The following is a 25,806-nucleotide window of genomic DNA, read 5'->3' as shown; positions in this document are numbered from 1 at the left end:
TGTAATTTTTCTCGTATGTCGTTTATATGTGTGTATAATACTTAATTTATTTAAATTTAACACTAGATATTACATGCGTTGGACTATATTTATTAAACATTACATCAAAACAAATTGAGTGTTACACACAAACAAACGATGTTATATAAACATCGTTATCCCTCTCACGAGTTATCCAAAGACGATGATACCCTTATCTTTGCATGTAGTAGACCATATAGAGATTAAAAAATTGGTATTATCATCATTCAATCGCAGACTACCACGTAAAATAAAAGTAAAATAGAGGTATTTGCTAGCAACAACATAATATATATTCAGGGAGCTATGCCTGAGGTCCGGGGCCGGGCTCTTGAACTCTTTTATTTTTTTTATTTTTTTTATTTTTTTTAAGATTTCATTTTGTCCTAAAATTTTGATTTTTAAGTATATAGTGAATAAACTACAAAATCGACTTTGCTACTATGTATTTATTATTTCTTAGCTCTAAATCTTAAAAAGTGAATTCAATTCTATTATAAGTTATTTATTTTGAAGAAAAAGATATACAAGTAAATAAACGAATGTAATTAAAATAAAAAAAAAGTCTAGTTTCATTATAATATTAGTTCAAAATTTTGGCTGTCGTTTCTGGTTGCTCCCGAGTGCCGAAAACTCTGAGGCCCTTGTGATCTGGTTCCCTTAAAATAGTGGTCCTTTGGAGGGGGCTTGTGTGCGAAGTGCAGTATGGCGGCCAGAGATGGTGGAACAAGCAAAGCGGTCGCGATTCTCTCCACGGGTCGGCGGTGCATGGTTCTCACGCGTCGGAGGCTAGGTTCTTTTTCGGTGTTTCTTTGGCTGGCTTGCAGTGTTGGGGCTCTTTTACTCATCTCTGGAGGTGGTCGCTTGTCATCGAAGATCCTATTAATATCATTTAGGCTTTACCTTTTTGTTTTAATTTATGTGTTTGTCAAATAAAAGTATTAATATTTCTGTTTTTTGGTTTTAGTTTGTTTCTCGGAGGTGGTTTCTCCATATTTTGATGTAGCTTTTATGTTTAGTCTGTAAGTTCTTATTTTTTAGGTCCGGTGCTTTTAAGGCTTATTTTTTTGCATGATTTGAGTTATGATTTGAATTGTGTATGTGAGAGAAAAATATTATAATAAAAAAATTGAATTTAAATTTGTGTGAGAGAAAACACTGTAGCAATATGACTTTAAGTCATGAAATGAACATACTTTTAATCTTCCAGTCTCGATCAATAGAAGTTATCTACCAACTATAGTAGTGTGTATGAAAGAATCATTAGTGTACTTAATTAATTGTGTACCTCTTCAGTTTCCTCTTGTTGGGCTCGTTATATGTACTACTCCCTCGGACATTTCAAATTGTACATCACAAATATGAACTAATAAAAAGAACAATGAACTTGATGGTTTTGGTATGTAGTCGGGGTAAACAAATGTCAAGAAAACTGCTTCTAGATCCGTTGATTGACACAACATATCAAAAATTGGCATTAAGATTCGTTGATTAACAAAGAATACCAAAAATTAAAAAATAAAAAGTGTAAAAATTCAACCGGTAAACGAGAAACTACAAAGAAAAATAGACAAAAATAACTCCAAAAATAAAAAAGAAAAAAGGAAACTTAACTTACATTTGGCTAAAAAATTAGGCGGAAAATGAAACTTGACTTTCTTAGATCAAATTAATACAAATACGAAACTTTCTAATTGTAGAAATAGTAATTTAATTAATGGAATACTTCTAAGAAAAAAAATTGATTTTCTTCCATAATAATTGTTTTCGAGTAAAAAATATTGATTTTTTTTTCCTGATATGGGTTGCATTAAGTTGCGTCACTAAATGTATTAGACTCTTTCGTATATGAATTAATGTTTGTATTTATGAGATTTAGAATGTAATTACCATTTAAAAATAAAACCACATATATTTAAAATCTAAAAAGATCAAACGTCACCGGTCATGACCAATGCCACTACATTGGCTTCCAAAGTATACGCGTAAATACGCGATTGGTTGAACTACAAGGAAAACAAGCGTAATAAGTGACGTATGTGTATGCTAAGGGTCTGTTTAGTTTGTTAATTCAAGTTTTTAATTTAAATTGAGATGTATGTGAGAGTTTTTTACTGTAATAAAAAAGTTAGATGTGACTATTTCTGAGAGTTTTTTACAGTAACAAAACTCGAATTCTAAATTCGAATCGGTGAAATGAACGGAGCCTTTAATTAAACAATATATTGTAACCATAAGATGTGCTAGGAAGTTTCCCTCTCAAGATATTTATCAGCCAACATCGCTTTTTCACCCCCCACCAAAGTCCCCACAACCAAAAAGCATCACTTTTTCTTACTCTACATAAACACCATCTAAGGCTTTGTTTTTCCTTCATGACTAAGTACTTCAACTCCATACCTTTTACTACTACTCTTCAGAACAACTTTGTAATTGTCCCCACATCAAACAGCACTTCCTACTTCTCTTCTTTCATTACTTCATTATTATTATTGTTGTTGTTGTAATTTTATTATCATTTCTTTTTACAACAAAATGAAGAACAAGGCTTCTGTTGTCTTGAAACACATTATTTCCTGGTTGAGCTCTATAGGAAAAGCGAAGAGCAGAATCACCAGGACCGCGAAAGCCCGCCTTGTAATGCTCTCGCTGATGACGAAGAGCAAGAAGGTCCTAATTATGGACTCACTGTCCCACAAAGTTCACAACCTGCTACGAAATCGTCACAGCGAGGACGAAGAGGAATACAATGTTGAGGACTTAAGCAAGGCCGTAGTCCTTTACAATGCCAGGGCTAATGATCATGACTACGTTTATTACGACGACGACGACGGCGAAAAGTATCCAGATCTGAGGCACTCGCTATTTGACGAGTTTGATGAAGATGACCAGGATTTGCAAGGAGGATCTGTGATTGATCTGGTGAGAAACTCCAAGGAAGAAGGAGAGGATTTCAGCCTGGAAGACGAGATTGATCGCGTCGCCGACTTGTTCATAACGAGGTTCCACAAGCAAATGCGCTTGCAGAAGCTGGAATCTTTCAAGAGGTACCAAGAAATGCTCCAGAGAGGCCTTTGAATTGTTGCAAGACAAAGATAACGTATATAGAAAAATGCTATATATATGTTATGTATCGCCCTTGGACAAGTGATGATATATCATCACTTTAGATCGGTTTTTTAATCGATTAGAGATTGACATGTAAGATCTAGCGGTGATGATTACAGGCGGTGATATATATTGCGTTATACTGAAGATGTATGTGTAATGTAACTGATCTGACATGGCCTATTCCATGTTATTGTTAACTTCTTAATTTTTTTTTTTGGCAAAATTTTAATGCCCACGGGGTTGTTTTTTTACAACGAAATTCAGAAAAAATTTAAACTCGAGTTACAACTTTTTTATGAGAGGTTTTTTTTTTTTTTTTTTTTTTTTTTAATCAGTTCTATCGGAAATGTCAATTTTTGACTGTTAGATCAAGTCAAATCACATTAAATTAAAAAAATATACATAATAAAAAATTTCTGATTTAGATCTAATAGTTAAAAATAGAGAACTATGGTAGTTCATATTTTCTAGTTCTACTAAAAAAGTTTCCTTTTTTTAAATAAAAAAATAACAATGGCTTTGTGGAGCAATGTTGTATTTACATTATAAGACTACTAGCACACAAATTATAATCTATGGATCTGCATCATTCACATTTCACAACTAAAGGTGGAGGGATTAACAATACGACGGGCATCCAACTGATTTTCTAGATTCTTACTTTTGAAATTAAATCCCAAGTTTATGAAAAAAATATAGATGTGATGTTTCTACAAGTCCAGCTGTTGCCCCAAGTTTTCTTTTATTTTCTTCTCTGCTTCAACAATGTCTCATGTCTGTGGAATAAGGTTCCTTCCACGATAAGGCCTCCGACTGGTTATGCATATTCTCGATTGTTAGTTTAGTCAAAATCATATCAAAATAATATATATATGTATATGTGCGCGTGCACAAAACAGACAAATTTTAATAAAAATCTGACTATTAATAATTTATTTTTTCAAAATCTAGAAATCTCCGCAGAACAAACCCCATAATTCATCTCTGTTTCCCTATCTAGTAATCTTTTAGCATTTAGAGAGAGAGAGTGGGAAATGGGTAATGCAAGGTTAGATTTGCTGGGAGAATATTGCAAGGCATGTGGATAGTAGGTTTATGAATTTTTGTTAATTTATTTCTCTCCTCCCAAACAAAGTTTTAGTGGGAATTCACTCGTAAGCCAACTAGCTTTGACATGAAAAGGGCACAGAAGAGGACATGGTTTTTGAAAAGTGATTTGAAAGATGCAAGAAAGCAACATTCCACGCACGATTACTCTCTTTCCACGCAAGTGGTTAACGGGTTCAAGTTATAGTCCAATGGCAAATAACTCTTCAATATAATGCAAAACCTTAACTCTCATTTAATGTTAAGCGCCTTTCTCACCCTTGTGTTCATAAAACAAGTCATGCATGCTTTTTTTTTTTTTCCCTTAAAAAAAAAAAAAACTTGAAAAACAACTTTTTGCTTCCAGAGGAATAGCAAATGAATGTGAGAATTAAGTTGTTTCATTGTTGGCGAAGTGTATATTTTAAGTCAAAACTTTATATGAACCATGTAGTCAAATCAAGTATCAAAGCAAAAACCAAAACCTTAGCAAAAGAACCAAAAAAAAAACGACCAAAAGAACAAAAAGGAAGCAAAAGCAAGGAGAATAAAGTTAATATCAAGCAATTTAAAGTTGCAACAATGCGAATTACAGCAGACTTAAAAGACAATCCATCAAGCATTGGTAAATGTTCTCACAATCCATTTCCACTGCAAAACAATCTACCAAAGAGAAAGTCCAACCTTTCTAGTATAAAGAAAAAGGTAAAAAGCGACTTAGGAAGTCTCTGCAGCCGGTTGGGTCACTCCAGACTTCACCAACAACTTACTCAAAGCTTCCGGTGAGCAGACTTGGTACTTCACATTTCCAGAAGGCGAAAGGAAGACCTCAGCCAGTTCAAGTTTATCAGAAGTAAGACTGGTGCTGTCCATAGTCTTGCTGAGAACCTTGAGCGCCAGCTGGACCGCCTCTTCCCTTGTCATATCGTCCTTGTAATCCTGTTTAAGCATCGATTGTGCTGCTTGGTTGTTGGCACCAATTGCTGCAGCTTTCCAACCACCATAGTTACCACTAGGGTCGCTCATGTAAAGCTGGAAACCAAAGTTTTTGTCCCATCCTGCAAACAAGAACGAAACACCAAAGGGTCGGAGGCCACCAAACTGTGTGTAGCCTTGCTTGGTATCACAAAGTGATTGAACTAGCTGCTCAACGGGCATTGGCTCTTGGTATGCATAGGTGTAGCGCTGAGCCTGAACCCTAGCAGTATTTATCAGTATGTTGGCATCCGACATTATTCCAGCCACGGCACAAGCGACATGGTCGTCAATCTTGTACATCTTTTCAGTGGAAGTTGAGGACTGCAGGAGCTTGGATGTTACCTTCTTTTCACCAACCAGGACAACGCCATCCTTTGACAGTATTCCAATTGCAGTACCTGCATTACCAATCGCTTCCATTGCATACTCAACTTGGTACAGACGACCTTCAGGGGAGAAGATCGTAGTGCGGCTATCATATCTTCTAGACATCTTTAGTTACAACTGACGAAAAAAAAATGGAATGAGAGTCATATGGACTGTAATGATATGGGAAAAAACTGAAAAAGTACTCGGAACTTCTGAAGATATTATTAGGAGCAAAAGAAGGAAAAAACTAGGATTTGAAACACTGCAACTAATAAAAAACAAAAATAGCACATGGTCAAAACAAAAATAGCACATGGCCTTCAAAAAAACAAAAATAGCACATGGCCTTCAAAAACACAAAAATAGCACATGGTCTTAATATACACAGTGATTACTAAGACAGTGATCACGAAGCTATACAGTGGAACACTTGAAAAAAAAAAAGTTAATTTAGGAATGAATATATATGACAGCAACCAATTATCAAGGAACAAGCAAGCAAAGCCACGAAACTCCTGAATCCGATAAAGATTGAGCATGACTAAATGAAAGAAGGGTCAAATTAATTGGGAAAACAGGAATAACTAATGAAAGGTAAAGGAAAAAAAAAAAAGAAAAAAAGAAATTAAGAAATTAAAAACAAAGACTGCATCTTCAAAGCCACAATGTAGTTGTAAACACATCGTATGACTAATGAAGGAGCTGTAGAAAACAATCTTAGGGCCCGTTTGGTTTGTTAATTCGAGTTTTTAATTCGAGTTGAGATGTGATGTTGTGTGAGAGCTTTTTACTGCAGTAAAAAAGTTAGATGTGACTGTTTCTGAGAGCTTTTTACTGTAGCAAAACTCGAATTCTAAACTCAAATCAGCGAAAAGAACGGGACCTAATCCTCTGACAAATATAATATATATATATATATTGATGAGTTTTCAATGGTTACCATAAAATATAGAAATTTGATGAGATAAGAATACAATTTCATTAATTTTCATAATTTTTTTAGTCAATTTTTCAATTTATTACAACCATCGGATCAATATATTACGGTTAAAATAATGATACCTATCGATAGGTGAATAATAGAGTAACTATTAAAACACACCCATATATATATATATATATATTTTGTAACTTAAAGTTCTTGAAATTTTCACAGCAGCACAGCCAGTCAAGTATGAGGATGTAAGGAAAAACAAAATTTTCAAAATGGAAACTAGGCATGACCAAGTTCTATCCTCCATTCTAAGAATCAAACAAAATCAAACACACAACGATACACCTCAGAAAATAATTGCACTTCTGAATTATCTAAATTTATAAATTACCTCTTGTTCTCTTCAGTCCAAATCAGTTCATGGCAATATTCTCGAAGTCAAATAAATCTAGCACACCGAAGGCATAGGATGTTCAATCATCAAAGTGCCAAGATAACTAAACCCAGATCATTTCTAAATCTGTAGTAATCAAAATTCTCTACATGACTTAAATTTACAAGGCCGTTTGGTAAACAGGTTCAAGTGTTTTTAACCAACGTTTGGCAAAACTTTTTGATGCTTGGTTCAAACCGATGATTTGATGTTTTGAAGCAAAAAAACTGTAAAATTTCACAATCACAATTTCACCCGAACAAGAAAAACGACATCACATAATATACGAACGACAGTAATCAAAGGGCTGAAACAAAATTTAAGCCTAAGCAGTTTCTTTATGAAATATTCCAACACGTAATTGCAGTTTTTATCAGCAAATTACATCAAGGAACCCTACTTACTACTAACCCAGATCTTCCCTAACAAGAACTATTCGATTAAGTAAACCCCATAACCACAAACTGGAAAATGAACCATTTTTCCCTCACTAAAACCCAAATTAAAAGGTCTAACGCAACGTTTTGCAGATCAAAAGCAGAAAATTAACCACAAAAAGTAAAAAAAAAAATATATCGCTCTATGGACAAAGATCGAAACCGAACAAATAAACAAGTAAAACTTTCGGTTTTTTTGTTGAGAAATTAAGAAAAGAAAATGTATAGAAATTAGAAAAATGGGATTACCAGAGACGACGGAAGAGGGATGAGAAATTCGGAGCAGACGAAGGAGAGAGAGAGTGAGTATCGTGAGCAAGGGGAAAAGAAAATGAAAAGAAATAGGGTACCAACAGAGAAAATAAAATTGGACTAAATTGTGGAAAGACAAAAGAGTCCTTGGGTACCAGTCTTCTAATTACTTTTTCCGGAGGGCAAATCGGAAACTTTATAATTTTTCTTTTTTCTCTTTTGTTAGGAAAACTAGTTCAGAGCCTCGTTCGGAGAATAGTTAATTTGGAATTTTCTCGGGAAAATTTGGGACCTCTGTGAAATGCTTTAAAATTTTTTGGAACTCGTGAATTGCGATTTCAGCGTCGCGTTTTCAGCTCACGATTTCGCTGATTCTGCTTTCGATTTTTGAGGTGATTCTTGGTCTCTCTGTCGATCATAGATTTCGTTTCTGCCGTGAAAATTTTAGTTTCAATTTGACACTTTTTTTGTCTTTAATTGTTGGTCTGAAAATCCTAAGAGTTCGGATTGATGTGAGTTGAAGATAAGAAATAATGTCATTGAAAATGTGGAAATCACTATACTATATCTTTTTGGATTTGAAATTTGTTTCAGTCCTTAACTCTTTGCAGTCAAAAGTTAAAATTAGGGAAGAGCTTTTTTCCCATTTCTGAAACAACAAATAAGACTCAAAACGATTGCATCTTAGTATCTGTGCGAAAAGTTTAAACCTTGTTTTTTGTCAAATGAAATCGGTTTTAAGTTTCAACTTGTGAATGGTGAAAGTTAATGGATGTATTAGGCAAAGAAGTTGGAATTTGTTTTGCGCTGTTTTATAAAAATAAGACCCAACACAGATGAAAAAGTTTAGATAAGTGAAGAGCCTAATTTTATGACATTTGCATTGCTAAGAAATGTCTACATTTGTTGCCTGACCTAATAAGCTTGTTTTTATTCGAAATGTGTAGAATTTGGTGGCCTTTTTTACTCAAGCATTGTGAAGGTTAATGGAGGATAAAAACAAAGGGAGTGAGAGATGGAATGGAGCGATTACCAATCTCACGGAGATGTCTTCCAATCTGGAGTCGCTTCAGAAGCTTCTCCTCAAGAAAGCAGTTTTTGTCGATGAAGAAACCTTTGCCAAAGCCTCCCTCAGCTCAGAACAAGCCCGAACTATCAAGGTTAATTTATAATTTTAACAATTTATACATCTTAAACTGTGTTTGATCCTCTAGTTTGTTCAATGATTTTTTTATGTGTTTTAATTTTCAATATGTGAAAAGGGTGATGGCGTAAATTTCGTTCAATAGATTTTAACCCTTTCTATGTTAAACTAAGTAATCGAACTTATAATGTTGTGTCTGAAATTTTAGTGTTTTACTAGCTGTGTTATTGACAATTTTGATCAATGCATGTTGACGAAGGGTAGATTATCGATTTCAATTTATGACAGAAACTTATTTTGATGGTTTAAATCCAGCTCAGCCTGATACTTTCAACATTAACTATATCACTTACCTTAAATCTATGGACCTTTTTTTTTTTCCTAATTCATTCTAGTCTTTGAATTTATGTGGTTTGTTCAGATTTCTTTTTTCCTTTTTGCTAGCATGTGCCTTGACCTATGTTGCTAAATTCACTAACTTTGTGACATACATTTGATACTCACAACTATTTAGAAGTTGTAGATTCTTAAGAATCTCTTCACGTGTCTAACATAAATTCAGCATCCGTTTTATCAAAATAAATGTGTCATGCTTTTAGATGGGTAGATGCCTCGTTCTCATACCTGTACCATAGCAAAACTTTGTGATTTGCATTCAGCTAAACGATGTAGCTCAAAAGAATAAACTTATTATGCTGTATATTCCGGTACATGGTATGTTGTACTGTGCAATGCCTGATGTGTTCATAGGATTTTAGTGAAGCACATCGAGACTTAAATGTTATAACTTTACATTCTGTCTAGGTTCTTGAACAACGGGTGGAGACTTTAGAAAGAGAACTTGATGCTGCCATTACAGCTGCTGCTCGTGCTCGTTCAGAAAAACGACAGGCTGAAGCAGTACAAAAAGCTGCTGAATTACGGGCGCTAGAGGTTACAAAAGAACTCGAGAATACCACAAGTATGTGAAACTGAAGTATTTCCCTTTTTTATAAGCATCTGGGAATATCTTATGCTCAAACCTGGAAGTTTTATAGAGTTAAAAAAAAAAAAAAAAAAAAGTAACAATATGTTGTTTGCATTGAGATATATAGCTTCGCTGATTTTCAGTTTTACATTTTACAATATTCTTTAACATTCATTATTAGAGAAATTTGGACGGGTATGTGACGATAATTCCTCCACTTCCTTTTTAATGAAGCTGGTTTTTATCAGACAATAAGTTTAGTCTAACATTTCTAGTAAAAAGGATCTGAATAAAAGAATTGGCATGGGGTTAATATGTGGTAAGAATTGGTCTGGGTTAATATGAAGTGCAGTCTACAATTCTTCTACTAAAAGGAAATTGAAAATTCCAAATTAGCAGCGAGGTGCGGTCATAAAAGGCAAACTTCCACAAAATAGAAAATTTGTGTTTTTCAGATAATTTGAGAGATTTTGCCGAGGTATTGGAAATTCAAAACGGATTTCATTTGGGTTGCACATTTTTGTAATTAACGTAGAATATGGATTTCATTCGGGTTGCACATTTTTGTAATTAACGTAGAATTCTCCACCAAGACACAGAAAATTCCTTTTGGCTTAAGGTGCACAATCCTTACTTTACGATGTGATATCCTGTTTTTTCAAGAGAATTATTCCCATCCTTCCCATTGTTGTTGGTTTAGTACTCTTTAATAACCAATCTGAGTTAGCTATGAAAACCAAATTAACCTTAACCCACTATTTTTATTGACTCTTCATTTCATTCATCAATAAATATTCACTCTTGGTTTGATATCTGTATAATTTGTGACTAATGTCCGATTAGAAACCTTGGCCATTCCAGACTAGAACACCTCTATTATTACGCAGTTAAGGCCCTGTTTGTTTTGCTGATTCCAGTTGAGAACATGAGTTGAAAAGTAAAGTTATGTAAGAGAAAACATTGTAGCATAAAAAAGTTGAATTTGAATTTTTGTCAGAGAAGACACTAGTAAAAACTTGAGCTGTGATTTGAACTAACGGAATGAATGAGACCTAGTCTTGAGAACTCTTAAAATTATTTACTTAGTGCGGTAAACATTTTTATTTGTGCACTTTTCCGGAGTTTGGTGACACGATGACGTCTCATGGTTTATTTTTGGTAGAGCACATGGCCTTGCGTCTGTAATCAGTGTTGGGAACTTTTGATGATCCTTTGCAATTGTGAAACTACCCCTGCCAAACTTATTGTTAACGTTTTTTGTTACATTTTTTTTTTATTTTTACGTTGATAGTCCGATGATTCTGTATCTGTTATCTTTGCGAGAGCTTTGTAGAGCGTTGTTTATTTAATCCCATTATATTGCCAAAGTCAGAGTTCGTCCTGAAGTTTTTTATATTTGGGTTATTGGATTCAGAGGTGTTTGAACTGCACATGGAGGAGTTGCGTGCAAAGCAGGAAGAAATATCCAAGCGTGATAAGGAAATTAAACTCTTGGAAGCTATAATTCAAACGCTTGGAGGAACAGAGTCACATTCGAGAAAAGGGTGAAATTGTCTTTTAATTCAAACCTTGTAAATTTGTGAAGTTTAAGAACTGTGAATGTATACACACTCCTGAATCTAGATTGCTTTGATTATACAATGATTTCTTTTTTTTTTATGATTCTCTGATCGGTTGAAATTTCTGTTTCTGCTTAGAACACCTGTTTGTTGTGCACCAATTCTTCAGTCTAGTTGTAGCCTTCTAGGCTTCTACCTTTTTTTTTTTTTTTTTTTTTAAACTTATATTATTATATTATTATCTTTTAATTCTTGACATTGAAGTTTAATGCAGTCATGTCGTAGTTATGTTGTTGTAGGTATATCTCTTAATTTAAAATAATAAAAAAAAAATTGTACAAGCGTAAAATGAGGAATGTGGGAAAAGCAACAAAACTAAGCTGGTGTTCGGGTTGAGAGAAAAAACTACCGATCAAAATAAAAATGTAAACCTATTTTTAGTAGGTTTGGACTGTTCGAAATTTTTTAAGAGGTACCAAAGCAACATAATGGACTTGATCGTTTTGATTTGCTCGGCTCAAACTTATAAAAATAAATTTTGATATTTAAAAAGTTTGAGTCGCTTGTAAAATTAACTTCTTTTTTTTTTTTTTTATAGGACTTTAAGCGGTGTAAAATTTAACTAAAATTGCAATAACATAGGATAACATTAAGCTAAAAGAATTTTGGTTATCTATTTAATGTTAAAAAAGAATGGGATAAGGAGGGAAATAGTATAATTAATAAAGTGATTAATAAATTATAACATATTTTTTAAAAGTAGTAAATTATAATATAATTTAATATTTTAAGTTTTAAACATTATTAAATATTCAAAAATACCTTTAAATCTCTTTGTTCACCTCACTCTTCCCCTCTAAACATCTATTTTTTTAAAAAAAAATTTTAAAAAATAGTAAATTATATCATATTTTTTTAAAGTATGTAGATTCTAGTCAAGTCCACCATGGCCGGTTCCGAAGATTGGCGACTTGTGACCATTTTTCGGAGACTGTTTTTGGCGACTGTTTAACAGTGTATTTACCATTTAATATCGTATTTATTTGTAAGTATCATATTTACCTAAAAAGTTGACCACCGACTCTGGCGACCGTTTAATGCTGTATTTACAGGTAAATACCGTATTTACTAATAAATATCGTATTTACTATTGAATATCACATTTACCCAAAAATTAGGCCATCGACTCCAATCACCGTTTAAAACTGTATTTATCGGTAAATACCGTATTTACTAATAAATATCATATTTATCTAAAAATTTAGGCACCGACTCCGGCGACCGTTTAACACTATATTTATAAGTAAATAATGTATTTATGAGTAAGTACCGTAATTACTAATAAATATCATATTTATCTAAAAATTCAGGCACTAATACTGTATTTACTAGTAAATAGTGTATTTACGAGTAAGTACCGTAATTACTAATAAATATCATATTTATCTGAAAATTCAAGCACTGACTCCGACTACCATCTAACACTGTATTTATCGATAAATACCGTATTTACTATTAAATATCATATTTACATGAAAATCTAGCCGTCGACTCTAGCGACCGTATAACACTGTATTTACCGATAAATATCGTATTTACCGATAAATACCGTATTTACCAGTATATATCATTTTTATCCGAAAAGCAGAACACCGATTCCAATGATCGTTTAATACTGTATTTACTGGAAAACACCCTATTTACCATATTTGTCCAAAAACCCGGCTATTGTGTCCGATAACTGGTAAATACTGTATTTATCGATAAATATGTTTACTAATAAATATCATATTTACCGTATTTGCTTGCAAATTTAACAACACGCTCCGGTGATTAGTAAGTACCATATTTATCGGTAAATATTATATTTATCCAAAAATTCAGCTACCGCCAACTGGCTCCGGTGAAATATTGTATCTAAGATACCATACTCACAAACTACAAAACACAAATTCCTCTACGCAAATTTTTTTGTCGTTCAAATCTTCCCACGTGCATGAGATTCTAAAACAAAACATAAAATCTATCTCTCGCAATAGTTCTTCTTATAAACAAAGTAGAATAGAAGCAATTGCACACTATAAATTCACGAATAATATTATTCTCAGCCACAAGGAAATCAAGAACTAGCCAATGGCCAAGCAAAACTAAACAAATTTCTTCTCTAATTTTTGCTCTTTATCAACAAGAACAAACTAAAGCACGAGAAAACAATTCACATCGTGACATTCGTAAAGAAGAGAGAGAAAAAGCGGACTTAGGGTTGCAGAATCGTCGATGACGGCTTATTCGATTTTTGGCCGACAAGGATCTGACCGTTTTGGCTGCGAGTTGAGAGAGAAAGAGAGAGAGAGAGAGAGAGAGAGAGCCGGCACACCTTGCACGATCTTGGATATGGAGATCTCAAGTACACCTTGTCGTCTTCTCCAGTTTTGAACACTTCGTCTTCCCAGTCACCGGAGCAGAACTCAAACGTGCTGCGGGGTAGAGCTCAAAGTCATGGTTTCACAGAGATGGCCGTAAAAAATGGCGGATCCCGATCTCAAACGGCGGTCAATCTTGGCGAAGATCCTTCCCGGCTCGAGGAGAGAGAACAGCGAGAGAGAAGGCTAGGTAGCAGAGAGAGAAGAGAGGAGAGAAAAAGGGAAAGGTTGTTGTTGTCCTGAAGATTGAGAAAGAAAAAAAATCTTATAGAGAAAGAGAGAGAAACGACATAGAGATGTAGAGAGAGAGTGTTAAATGAATATGAGAGAGGGGGGAAAGAAATAATGGTGTGTTTGGAATTAGTTTTAAAACGTTTTTATTTTTTGTATAAAAATAAAAATGAAAACGTTTTTATTTTTATTTTAAAATTATTTTTAAAATGTGTTTGATAGTTTTATTTCAAGATTGTTTTCGGTTTAAAAAAAATTGAAATTGTGTTTGGTGGTTTAATTTTTAAAAACATGTAATAATATTTAAATTAATAATATATTAAATAAATAATAATATTAAATATATTAAATAATAATATATTAAATAAACATGAATTTTTACATGAAAACTGCAAGGGGGGGGGCGCAGTCGCAGAAGAGTGAAAAACGAGCGCAGATTTTCAGAGAAAAGGAAAATGGAGGAGAGAAAAGGAAAATACGAAAACGAGAATAAATTGTTTTTAGATTTTCAGAAAATGACAATAACGTTTTTATTTTTTATTTTTAGAAAATTTTACACCAAACGCGTTTTCTTGAAGCCTTTTCATTTTTCATTCTCGAAAACTGTGAAAAATGGAAACAAACAGACCCAAGGAAACCCTAGAGGGTAAAATTAGAATTGAAATTTTCTATTTTTGAAAGTAAAATGAGAATATGCTATACTTTGTTAATATTATTTGAAAATATCCTAATTACTTCAAACATATATATGAAATGAGCTATATGGTACATTTTTTCTAAAAGAATTTTGGTTGGTTTAGTCAATTTTCGTAATTTATGGTGTGTTCTTTTGACAACTCAAACTTTTTATATGAGATAAAACACTGTAATAGAAAAGTTTAATTTGAATTTTGATGAGGAAAAACATTGTAGTAAAAAAAATTTAATTGTAATTTGAGTTGTAAAAAGAATAATGCCTTAAACACCCCTAACCAAGCTTTAAGAATTTTATCTGACAATCGACTTTTCTTTTTTCTAGCAAAAAAAAGACTTCTTTTTTTTTTTCCTTTTAACTAGCTTTTTTTAACATGCACTGCACGTATTGCCATGTTACAAATACCTGAAAAGTTTTTTTTTATTGAATAAAGAGAAATTCACTTATACAAACATTTAAAGATTTTTGAATTTATTTTAAAAAGACTATGTGTAAAGATAACTTTTGATATAATAGAAATTACACGAAAAATACTAAGTAGGGACACTGTTTGTGGTCTGATCAACTCCTAGTCACTGATCACTTTCCCACCATAATAGTGTTGAGCAGGCCTCGTTTGCTGGTAAGCTTCAGGTTAACCTGCCAAGCAACATACACTGATCTCCTCTTCTGTTCACCGCCAAAGTTCGCCCCAGCAGGGCTTAGTAGACTCCTCTTCAGCTCCATCATGTCGAACACGAATTGAGGAAAATATTTCATACTTTACCCTCCATTGGAAATCATCTCCACCGTTCATCCGGGCTACTGTACGACTAGTATAGATTAATGACACTTGGGACTGCCACTGACAGAGCTATATGACCATACCTTGGGGCCCCGGGTGAGTTATGGGACTAATTTGAGTACAACGGTAAACTATAAATACCCTCATATCATTTATTGAGGTACGAACAATATTCTCACCTAACTCCACCCCTTAATTAATTGCCCCGAGTAGTACACTAACTTGAGCATCGGAGGGTTATTGGTCAGCACCACACCGGTGCCCATTAATTTTTAAGCTTCTTTACTCCGTTCGTGCATGATCACCTCTGCTTCGTTCTTGAACGGATCGGATCCGGACATCCAATTAGATATGATGAAGAAAGTGTGTCAGATCACCATGCGCAGCCGCACATGGTGTTGTGTTAGATTTAAACATCAAAAGATACATTTGAATAAAATTATTTTAACTATTAACAAAAAAATAAAATAGAAACACATGCCAAAAAATTACTTTTATAGGAGTAAAGTAAAAAATATATATATATTTTTTTAAAAAACACAAAAAAATAAAAAAATTAAAGATATAAGAGATAAAAAGAGAAAAAATGGGAGATAAAAAGAGAGACTGTCATGTATCAGCCACATAAAAAAGAGTTTTTGACTCTTTTATGTTTGTTAAAAGATTAGATATTTGAGAAGAGTTATTTGTTCTGAGCTTCCATTAACCAAATTTTTAGATGGTGACAATGATTTTTTAGTGAGCAATGCTAAGGGTATCGCGGTCAAACACTTGGAAATTATAGATATGGTCGACTATTTATTAATTGTGGAAATTAATCCCGCATGTAATTCCAAGCATTTTTCTATTTTATGTTTTGGTGCACTTAAAGTTTGCTAAGAAGGACCAAAAAGAAATTAGACGAGTACTAAATAAAGGCTCTATTTTATACTCACTTTTATATGCTAGCCTAATCTTTTAATGTGCCACCTCTGTTCTCTTAAATAAACTCATTTATTCACTTTGCACTTTGAATTTGAAAATTGATATTATTTCCCCTAAACTTTAAAAGGCCTAGCAACTTCTCTCCTTTCACTTATTTCATAGATGGAGTTGCTGATATGGCACCTAAAAGAAAGTAAAACCTAAATAAAACTAAAAAACCCATTATTTAAAAATAAAGATAAAAATTAATGGGTTATTTACATTTTGTTACTTTGTATTTTAAATTTATTAAAAAAGATATACATTTAGTTTTTAATCTTATCAAATGTATACACAAATCATACTTTTTTTTGGCCTACTCGATTATGATCTCAAAATTCTCAAATGTCTATAATACCCTAAAAAAAGAGAAAAAAAATGGAAATATTGAAACTTCAAAAGATTTAATAAGAATTGAAAAATTCACCTTAGAAACAAATTTGAGCAAAAGAAAAAAAAAGAACGACTTATGAGTCTCCAACGATGTTGGCCCCATGTCCGACAATCTATTGCGGTCGCTGTCCCCTACAACGATTTCGCACCTCCCACTTTTTGTGATCTTGTGCTGCCTATAGCTCTCTTTAATGATCTCTACGCCCCTAACACCTGATATAATTAAAAAAGATCGATTAGCAAAATAAATAAATAAATAAATAAGATCAATATAAATTGGAGGTTAATCAGTGCGCCAAAATTTTATAATCATGTCGTTAGTCTGTTTAGTTCATTGATTTAAGTTTTTAATTCGAGTTGAGATATAATTTTATATGAGAGTTTTTTACTGTAGTAAAAAAGTTAGATGTAATTGTTTGTGAGAATTTTTTACTGTAGCAAAACTCGAATCAGCGAAATGAACGTGGCTATTTTTTCATTTAGAATTAATTCCATAAAAATTCTGACCTTTTTCTAATTTTTGTTTTTCCTCCTAGCTGTTTTCTTAAAATCATACTTTTGTCCCAACTTTCCTCATTTTTACAAAAATACCCCTCTGCACTCCAAAACCCCTTTCGCGTGATTTCTTTGCGGAGAATACAAATATGTCTATCCAGGTCTTTCAAATAGTTTTGTTTTATGAAAGAGAAATATACAATATCAATAAAAAGGGATATTTATACTAAGAATGGAGACCAATATTTTTAGAGTCCATCAATCTAAATTTTTATCATTATTCTTAATTAATATAATTTTTAATCAAATAACTATATTAATAAAAAGAACATTAATTAATAATAAAAAACAAAAATCTATATTTATGTATGTCATTAATTTTCTCGACTTTATGTTGAATTAATATAATTTTTAATCAAATAACTATATTAATAAAAAGAACATTAATTAATAATAAAAAACAAAAATCTATATTTATGTATGTCATTAATTTTCTCGACTTTATGTTTATGTCGTTCAATGTTATACTTAACATCTACTCCATACAATTCACCAAAAAAAAAAAACAAAAAAAATTACAGAATTTATTTTTAAGAGTGTATAAGTCTAAATTTTTACTTCTCATTTTTTATTGATACTCTTTTATTAGTATAGTTATTTGACAAAAAAAGTTATTAATCAATAGTAAAAGATAAAAATCACGACTCGTGCACTTTTAAAGAGTATTTTTATCTCATTTTTTCTTAAAAATAAGATATTAAAGGATCATTTAATTCAAATGTTTAAAATTATAATTCTAATTATGTTAAAATACTTTTCGATAAAAAAATTCAAATGAAAAAGTTTACGGTCGGTAAGTTCTCTTATAAAATTTAAATTCAAAATAAAAAATACTTACTTAATCGCATGAATTAAACGAGTACTAGATATTCTCTCGGTTCTTTTTTCTTTTTTTTTTCTTCCAACGAAGATTTTGGACTTGTTCTTTTGAGTGAAAAACTCAAAAAAAAGCAACTCGAGTTACAACTTTATTCGAGTTCATATTCTTTTAAGTTTAAACTCGAGTTTAAACTCGAGTTCAAACTCGAGTTTAGGACTAAAACTCGAGTTCAAGTTTTCTCTTCAACTCGAGTTTAGAAACTCAAACTCAAATTAATGAACAGTATTTTTTCTATTCTTAAAAATGCTATAACTTTTTCGTTTTAATTCTGATTGAGATGATTTTTTTTATGCGTTGACAACGAAAAGATGAATAAAATCTGACCCATATACCATATTAAAATTTTTCATCAGCATTGAGTTTTTATTAAAATACTATCTAAATATAAATTCAAGTTTTGACTCACTCAAACACAAATTCAAAAAGATTATTATCTCAAACCCATAACTCAAATGTACACAACTATATATAAACTCAAGTTATAAGTTTAACTCAAGTTATAACTCAAATTCAACTCAAGAATTATACTCAAGTTAAACTCAAAAAAGAACAAGTCTTTGATCTGACCCTTTACACGCAAATTTCCCCTCTCTCTCTCTCTCTCTCTAAACTGAAGGTCCATCCAACTCTTTCCAAACATGCAAAGTCCAAAAACAAACCCCTCTACTTTGACTCGAGGAGGAACACCTTAGAGGAGAGGTGATTTGTCAAGATTTTCATCAAAAGGAAGGAGTTTAGGTAGGGAGGGAATCCTTAAACTCAAGTTTTTTTCTCTTTTTCACCTGTGAAATCCGAATTTCTCTTTTTGAATTTCCCTTGTTATTTTCAATTTGAGTGGATAAATTGCTGATTTTTCACAAACCCTTGGATGTACTTGACTTTGTGATGTTGCAAAGTTATGGAGAATGGATTAATTCTTGCATGCGCATGATCTGAATGAGTTCTTGAACTTCTTGTTGGGATTGAAATATTTAAACTCATGATATGAACATCATACACCTAGATTTTTGCTTAAAGATGAGTTTAGGGCTCTTTTGAGCATGAAATTTAGGAAGAATGAAATTATGGATTTGTCACGATGTTTACATTTGGTTGCTGCCTGTGTCTTGAACTTTCTGGAACTGTATTGGAACTGGAAATGCGAGTTTAACTCGAACTACGCAAAAAATAGCAGAACTGGAAATTCTAGTTGTGAGTCCGGTATCGGACGGTGATGTCCGGTCAACTGGAGATTGGCAGAGTGTGCAGTTTAGGCTCCGTTTGGTTGGAGAGATGAGGAGTACGAAGGATGGAGAGAATTATAGTAATACTTCATATTATTTGGTAGGATAGTGAGAGAAAGTTGAATGGATGAATGATAATTATTTATAAAATTACTAAGGTCTCGTTCATTTCACCGATTTGAGTTTTTAATTCTAGTTTTGCTGCAGTTAAAAGCTCCCATAAAAAGACATCTAACTTTTTATGCTACAGCTAAAAATTTCATATTTTAACTCGAATTGAAAATTTATATCGGCGAACTGAACGAGACTTAAATTGTCCATTTAAACTATTTGCTAATAATTTGTTTAATGGGTGAAATAGTCTTTTAAAGCTTAAAAAGTGATGGATTGTTTGGATCTTTCTATTGATGGATGGATCCAGTTTGGTGGGTCATAAGGGAGATCTCATAAGAGAGATCACATCCCTCTACCGCTCTTCTCCCTCCTACTAATGGATTAGGGCTCTCCTTCCACCCCTTTCCCTCTCTCCATCCATCCCTCCTACCAAACATACTGTAGTTTAGAGCAGACAGTGACCCTGCTTTTCCCAAAACAACCCAAACACCTATTTCCCAGACATTTTATGATTAGTATGCCTTGAGAAAACATATGTAATATGTTAAAACATTTTAGAAATTATCTTGCATATTCATCATGTTTTGTTAAAAAGAGCAAATGATGTTGGCACGCTAGCAACCAAGAACTTGACATACTGAACCTTGTTGTTCGAGACCTTGTTATCAAATTTACCTTGACGCTTGTTAGGTTCTAAATACCGGGAGCGAGTGTGTGGATTGTAGCAGTTCTGGCGTCACTAGAAATCCGTAGAATTTTATGCCAAAGAGGTAAAACATTCTTGTCTATATTCCATTTTTAAATCTTGTTTTGGCCTTGAGAATTTTCTTACATTTTTGTTTTGAAAATAAATAGCTTTAGAACCCTAGGAAATGGAAGAATAGCGATGAAGATGAGAGAGAGAGAGAGAGAGAGAGAGAGAGAGAGAGAGAGAGAGAGAGAGATTTTAAATCTTGTTTTGGCCTTGAGAATTTTCTTACATTTTTGTTTTGAAAATAAATAGCTTTAGAACCCTAGGAAATGGAAGAATAGCGATGAAGATGAGAGAGAGAGAGAGAGAGAGAGAGAGAGAGTGATATTATTTCAGTGGAAAAATTTATAAACACGGGAAAATCTGACATTTTATTTGACCAGTAGAAAAATAAATTATGGTGGTAGTCAATTATCAACTGTGGGAATTATCTAATTTGCTTTGACTCTTTTGTTGTCTCCACTAGTAGATTAGAGAGAGAGAGAGAGAGAGAGAATGATATTATTTCAGTGGAAAAATTTATAAACATGGGAAAATCTGACATTTTATTTGACCAGTAGAAAAATAAATTATGGTGGTAGTCAATTATCAACTGTGGGAATTATCTAATTTGCTTTGACTCTTTTGTTGTCTCCACTAGTGGATTTGAAGCTTGTTAGTCGTCTTGCATTTCCAGGACTCGTAATTTCATGGCCAACAACGTAGCTAGATATGCTTCTTGTTTTTGTGTCAAGGGAGTCTTCTTCATGGATGTGACTCCCCCCTCGATTTTGTCGGACTCAAAAGGAGTGGGAGCTAGTTGTCGGCTAGCCTACCCTCGTCTTTGTTTTCCGCTCTTTTGTTTTTTCAATGAAGCATGAATTAAAAGTACTCATTGTAAAAATGACTTAATAAGAAAGCTTTATAAGTAAAATAACTTTCCAAAACTTTTAATTTGCGGAATGACTTTGGAACAACCTCACAGAAACACTTTTTACACTGTCGACCAAATGGTCCTTCAGTGTAAAACTTCAAGAAAGTTATTTTGCTAAATTGACTTTGTAGAGTAGTCAACTCTGCAAATTCTTCTTAAACTGTATAACATTTTAAATTCATGTTAAATCCTTACATTTTTCGGTCAAAGGTTGATTTTGACTATAAAAAAGATCTAAATATCCTTCACATTTTGAAATTTTTTATATTTTCTTATTCCTTTTCATATTTGTCTTCATGAGTGTTTAGGTCCTTTTTATGGTCGAAATTGACTGTTGATCAAGAAGAGTTAAGAATTGTGCATGAATTTGAAATTTGGATGTATAAATATGTTTGCCCTCCACTGAAGTTTGTCTATTCCAGGAAGCGCAAGGGCATGGGGAGTGAGAATAGAGTAAGTGATAGGGGGGAAAATGTAATTTCTGGAAACTAAGAGCTGACGTGGAGAAATCTGTTAGAAGAATTGTTAGGAGTCAGGAGATTTAAGGGTGTAAGGGGACCTTGGGAAGGGTATTCGGTTATTTTGGAGTGCCTTGGCATTGGGAGGGTGGGACCTCGAAATTCCTAAGCTTGCCTCTGCCATTTTCGTTTTTTTCGTTTTTTTCTTTCCAGTATTAGCTTGTGCCTAGCTATGACCACCGGCTATGGTGGTTAGATAATAAATAAAAGGAACAGACGCCCCTTTTGCGCTGTTATTTGCCATCCTTCTCTACTCTTCTGTGGTTTTTCTCTCTTTAACACGCAGGTTCCTAACAAAATATTATACAGCCTAAAATACAAGGTATGATTTTTTTTGGTAACCTTGAAATATAAGGAATAAAAAAGGGGAAAAAAATTAGTTAGGTCCAAAATTTTGGCATCATTTTCCAGATACTCGATTTCTTCCCAAGGAATTTGCTAGAATGATTGCCCTACGAAGTGAAATAGCAAAATGACCATTTTGTTTTTACAAAGAACAACCACTTGGTCATTCTTTATAAAAATGGCCCTTCCCAGTCGTTCCATAGTCATTTTGCTAATAAAAACTTTTTGGAAAGTTATTTTACTAATAAAGCTTTCTTATTAAGTCATTTTACAAATGGTTTATTTTAAGGCCAACCTAAGCAAAACTAATTGGATTCACTATTCAGAGCTCATCAAAATCTCTATTTGGAATATTCTTGGGAAGATATTGGCCTTGCTTGTCTATAAATTTATGAGAAATCGAAACTTGTCTATCTCAGTATCGCGTTGCAGCTCATGCTTTCACAGTTTGGGTTTTGACTTTGAAGTGATTCATGGTTTCTTCCTCGAGAATAGGTTTTGTTTTTCTGGTGGAAATTTTTTGTTCAATCCGATCTTTTTCTTTTTCTCTTTTTTCTTTTTCTTTTTGTGTGTCTGGAATTATTGGACTGAACATCCTCAAGTACTGACACTAATAAAAGTCGAAGATAAAAGATCATAAAATTTATGCTGATGCATATTTGGTGTGCCATGGACAGCCCTATTTATGTCACAAATTTGGAAAATCATCAAGTTAATTGTCCGAATTGAAAAGTAAAAGTTATGATTAGTGAAAATAGAGCTATTATACCTTGATGATCATGGTGTATTACAATTCTACATGCAGGTGCTTGTCACCGACTTTTTGGACTGTATAATCAAATTAGTTTTTCACTCATGTCATTATGTCTACTTAATTGTTCTTAATTGAAAAGGAATAGGTTATTATCAGTTGAATATAATTGTTATACTTGTGATAATTAGGTGTAGTTTTGTGGCACACAGAGGGGCTTGCTCTGTGTATATGAACCCTGCTGGCTGCTGTTTATTAGAGCTGTCTACACATTAGGCATAGTTAAATATCATTGGTGGTTATTGGCGTGGGCGTGGGAAGGCGTCCGCAGTGGGGATTCTCATTCTTTGTTGGATGGGTTCTATTCATTATCATAGCATTTTTGGAAGAGATCTTGTGCACTCACGCATATGGCTGTGTTCAATAATTTTCTGAGGACTTTTAATATTGTAGGTCCATTATGCGCCAATCTGCCCGACTTCGCAAGAACCGTGGTGTGGTCTTACCTGAAGCTCAAGAGATGGTAATTGAGACACCTGAATCTGATGCCACCACAGACATGCCTGAATGTGGTGAGCAAACCCCAATGGGTAATCTACAGCAGACAGTGGACATTATTGCCCGTGCATTTGTTTCCCATAATCGAACTCGATCTATAGAAGAGAGAGTATCACTAATTGAGCAAGTCCTCAATTTGGGTGCTGAAAAGTTCCACGGTTCTGCAAATCCTGCTGATGCTGAAGAATGGATGAGACGGCTAGAAAAGACTTTCAATGTGCTTTATTGTTCAGATGAGCAAAAGCTTTTCCTTGGGCGTTTTCTGCTAGAGGGAAATGCTTTTCGTTGGTGGACGGACATAGAACGTGGCTACCCTGATCCATCATCAATAACTTGGGAAGAGTTAAGCCGTCAGTTCAATGATAAGTATATTCCACGTACCTATCTTGATGCAAAGCTGAGAGAGTTTTTGCTACTGGAACAAGGGTCTATGACTGTGGGAGAATACGAGGATGAGTTTATCAAGTTGTCGAGATATGGTCCATCCTTAGTGGCAGATGAAATTGAGACGTCTAGGCGGTTTGAGTATGGCCTCCGGAGGGAAATTAGGATGATAGTGACTGCTGTTGGCTGGAAGGAGTTTCGCGGGCTTGTTGAAGCTTCAAAGAGAGTAGAACAGTGCATGAATGAATCCCAAAGTGATGTCAATGGTAGTGGTCCAAGACGTCAACGGCGATGACTTTGACACAGAGGTTGTGTTTCCAGGTGAAACAAAAATATTAACCCTGCTTACAGTTTGATAATGCCACAATGTTATTGATATCTCACCAACTTTGTATTTGCACTGTGCGTTTGGTTGGTGAATTCGTGTCATGATTCGTGGCTCACTACAGTGTTTTTTCTCACAAAAAACACACATAAATCGAGAATGATTCTGAATCATGATTCTGAATTCATGAACTAAACGTCCACTAAGACTGCATATATCACACGCAATTGTTGAACTAATATATGTCCATGTCTCCGAATCCCATACATGGGCAGCAAAAATTCATGCGTGTGTGCGTGGGTTCTATGTAATCAATGTATGTTCTACTTAGGTATGAATGATGAGATATTCGTTGGGGTTGTAATTCATTTTGTCTTCCTAATGAGTTCAATAATTTATAGTCACACGTGCGTTTTTTTCTCTTTCTTACAGGTTGGAGTCGTGGTCGAGGTCGAGGTTTCGCCGAATGCAAGGAACTATTTACTCTTATCTTCTCTAATGCAAGCTTTTTTCTTTTGCCTGCGGAGTTTCTAATGCTTTGCCTTTGTTTCATCTTAGGATGTTCGTTTGTGCGTAACTGGGTATTTTCACGCATGTTATGTAAATATATGAAACAACTTGTTTATGAAGTTTGAGGTAGCTGTATGTGAGTAGCGTGGGCAATATGATAACGACCCCTGTTAACGGCCTGAAACACCATTTTTTTTTCAGTTGTTGATTTGGTATGTGAAGATTTGGACATGAGAGCATAAGAGAAACCCTCCATCACAGTCTATGCATTCAAATAACTAATCAAAAGCCATTAACTATAATAAAAAAAAGGGAATTAAAGTATAAATCAGTAGTTTCCTTTTAATTTGATTCTTAGAAAAAAAAAAAAAATATATATATATATATACACATTGTCCTTAAAAAACAAAGCATAAACCAGTGGTTTCTCTTTTATTTGATTATTAAACAAAAACCTAGAAATTGAAGGAAAAAAAAGAAAAAGGTAAATCACTAGTTTACTTTTGAGGAACGGACTGGAAGAGTCCCACGGACAATGGCTTAAGTTTGAGAGAATCAGTGTGAAATAAGAGAGAAAAAGTGAAATAAAAAACAAAAACAAGGGAAATTGCAGTGTATAAGCCAACATTTAAAACTTGTGGAAGTAAATAAATTATTTACCGAGTGTTAGAAATAAATAGGTCATTTGCAGTTTTAAACCTTTTATCTTCCAATTTTACCTTTTTTATAGGATTTGTTGATTTTTTTTTCTTTTCTTTCTAGAGCCATCTTTCTCTACTTACTTCTCTCGTCACCAAACGTCTCTCTCTCTCTCTCTCTCCTGATCTCCTGCTTCTCTCTCACCCTCCCCGACTTCTCTCTCTCTTCTGGTAAAATCTAAGCTCAGACCTCGCAGTCAAGACTCACGACGGTGTAGTCGAGACAATGCGAGCCCTTTTGACGGCAACGGATTTCATTGATCTGCATCCAAATCTTCTTGCCGTCATTCTATCCGCCTTCAGTGTTAGTCGGCACCTCATGTACTGTGATGGACATGAAGAGATAATGGTGTTTCAAGAATAATTTGAATATATGTATTTTAAGCAATTTATGCTAGAAAATAAATAAATAAATAAATTGTTGATTGGAATGTAAATTTATAAGTTATGTTCTAAACCATTAATTTGGGTCATTTGGTTTGAATCTCTTAAAGTTTATTGT

General features: G+C 33.5%; 4 protein-coding genes across 7 annotated transcripts; 3 read left to right on the top strand and 1 right to left on the bottom strand.

Moving 5' to 3' along the window:
- Positions 1-2,424: 2,424 nt before the first annotated feature.
- Positions 2,425-3,365, top strand: LOC21400214. Its single transcript, XM_010095862.2, has one exon. It carries the CDS (start codon positions 2,557-2,559, stop codon positions 3,097-3,099), a length of 543 nt encoding a protein of 180 aa, XP_010094164.1. The 5' UTR covers positions 2,425-2,556; the 3' UTR covers positions 3,100-3,365.
- A 1,447-nt stretch (positions 3,366-4,812) lies between these two features.
- Positions 4,813-7,690, bottom strand: LOC21400213 (proteasome subunit alpha type-4). Of its 2 annotated transcripts, XM_024164111.1 has the most exons (3): positions 7,619-7,686; positions 6,891-6,947; positions 4,813-5,700 (listed from the first exon to the last, which is right to left on the bottom strand). In XM_024164111.1, the coding sequence occupies exon 3, from the start codon at positions 5,686-5,688 to the stop codon at positions 4,936-4,938; it is 753 nt and encodes a 250-aa protein (XP_024019879.1). In that variant the 5' UTR covers positions 5,689-5,700; positions 6,891-6,947; positions 7,619-7,686; the 3' UTR covers positions 4,813-4,935. The 2 variants fall into 2 exon arrangements, with proteins under 2 accessions (XP_024019879.1, XP_010094163.1); XM_010095861.2 differs by lacking the exon at positions 6,891-6,947 and having other exon boundaries at positions 7,619-7,690.
- Positions 7,691-7,885: 195 nt separating this feature from the next.
- Positions 7,886-11,373, top strand: LOC21400212. Its single transcript, XM_010095860.2, has 4 exons — positions 7,886-8,013; positions 8,569-8,781; positions 9,570-9,726; positions 11,147-11,373. Exons 2-4 carry the CDS (start codon positions 8,608-8,610, stop codon positions 11,278-11,280), a joined length of 465 nt encoding a protein of 154 aa, XP_010094162.1. The 5' UTR covers positions 7,886-8,013; positions 8,569-8,607; the 3' UTR covers positions 11,281-11,373.
- Positions 11,374-18,795: 7,422 nt separating this feature from the next.
- Positions 18,796-24,853, top strand: LOC112091168. Of its 3 annotated transcripts, none has more exons than XM_024164113.1 (4): positions 18,796-18,952; positions 20,242-20,321; positions 23,283-24,079; positions 24,529-24,853. In XM_024164113.1, the coding sequence occupies exons 2-3, from the start codon at positions 20,311-20,313 to the stop codon at positions 24,064-24,066; spliced, it is 795 nt and encodes a 264-aa protein (XP_024019881.1). In that variant the 5' UTR covers positions 18,796-18,952; positions 20,242-20,310; the 3' UTR covers positions 24,067-24,079; positions 24,529-24,853. The 3 variants fall into 3 exon arrangements, with proteins under 3 accessions (XP_024019881.1, XP_024019880.1, XP_024019882.1); XM_024164112.1 differs by having other exon boundaries at positions 23,283-24,092; XM_024164114.1 differs by lacking the exon at positions 20,242-20,321 and having other exon boundaries at positions 23,283-24,092.
- The last annotated feature ends 953 nt before the right edge of the window (positions 24,854-25,806 follow it).

The sequence above is a fragment of the Morus notabilis genome, unplaced genomic scaffold (genome assembly GCF_000414095.1).
Source record: "Morus notabilis unplaced genomic scaffold, ASM41409v2 Scaffold1219, whole genome shotgun sequence".
Classification (NCBI taxonomy): Eukaryota; Viridiplantae; Streptophyta; class Magnoliopsida; order Rosales; family Moraceae; genus Morus; species Morus notabilis.
Note: the sequence above shows the minus strand (reverse complement) of the source record. Positions and strands in the feature narration are given on the sequence as shown.

Coding starts and splice junctions, on each gene's coding strand:
- LOC21400214 (XM_010095862.2), top strand. CDS start 2,557: ATGAAGAACAAGGCTTCTGTTGTCTTGAAACACATTATTTCCTGGTTG.
- LOC21400213 (XM_010095861.2), bottom strand. CDS start 5,688: ATGTCTAGAAGATATGATAGCCGCACTACGATCTTCTCCCCTGAAGGT.
- LOC21400212 (XM_010095860.2), top strand. CDS start 8,608: ATGGAGGATAAAAACAAAGGGAGTGAGAGATGGAATGGAGCGATTACC. Junction 8,782..9,569: donor AACAAGCCCGAACTATCAAG/GTTAATTTATAA, acceptor CATTCTGTCTAG/GTTCTTGAACAACGGGTGGA. Junction 9,727..11,146: donor AGAACTCGAGAATACCACAA/GTATGTGAAACT, acceptor TATTGGATTCAG/AGGTGTTTGAACTGCACATG.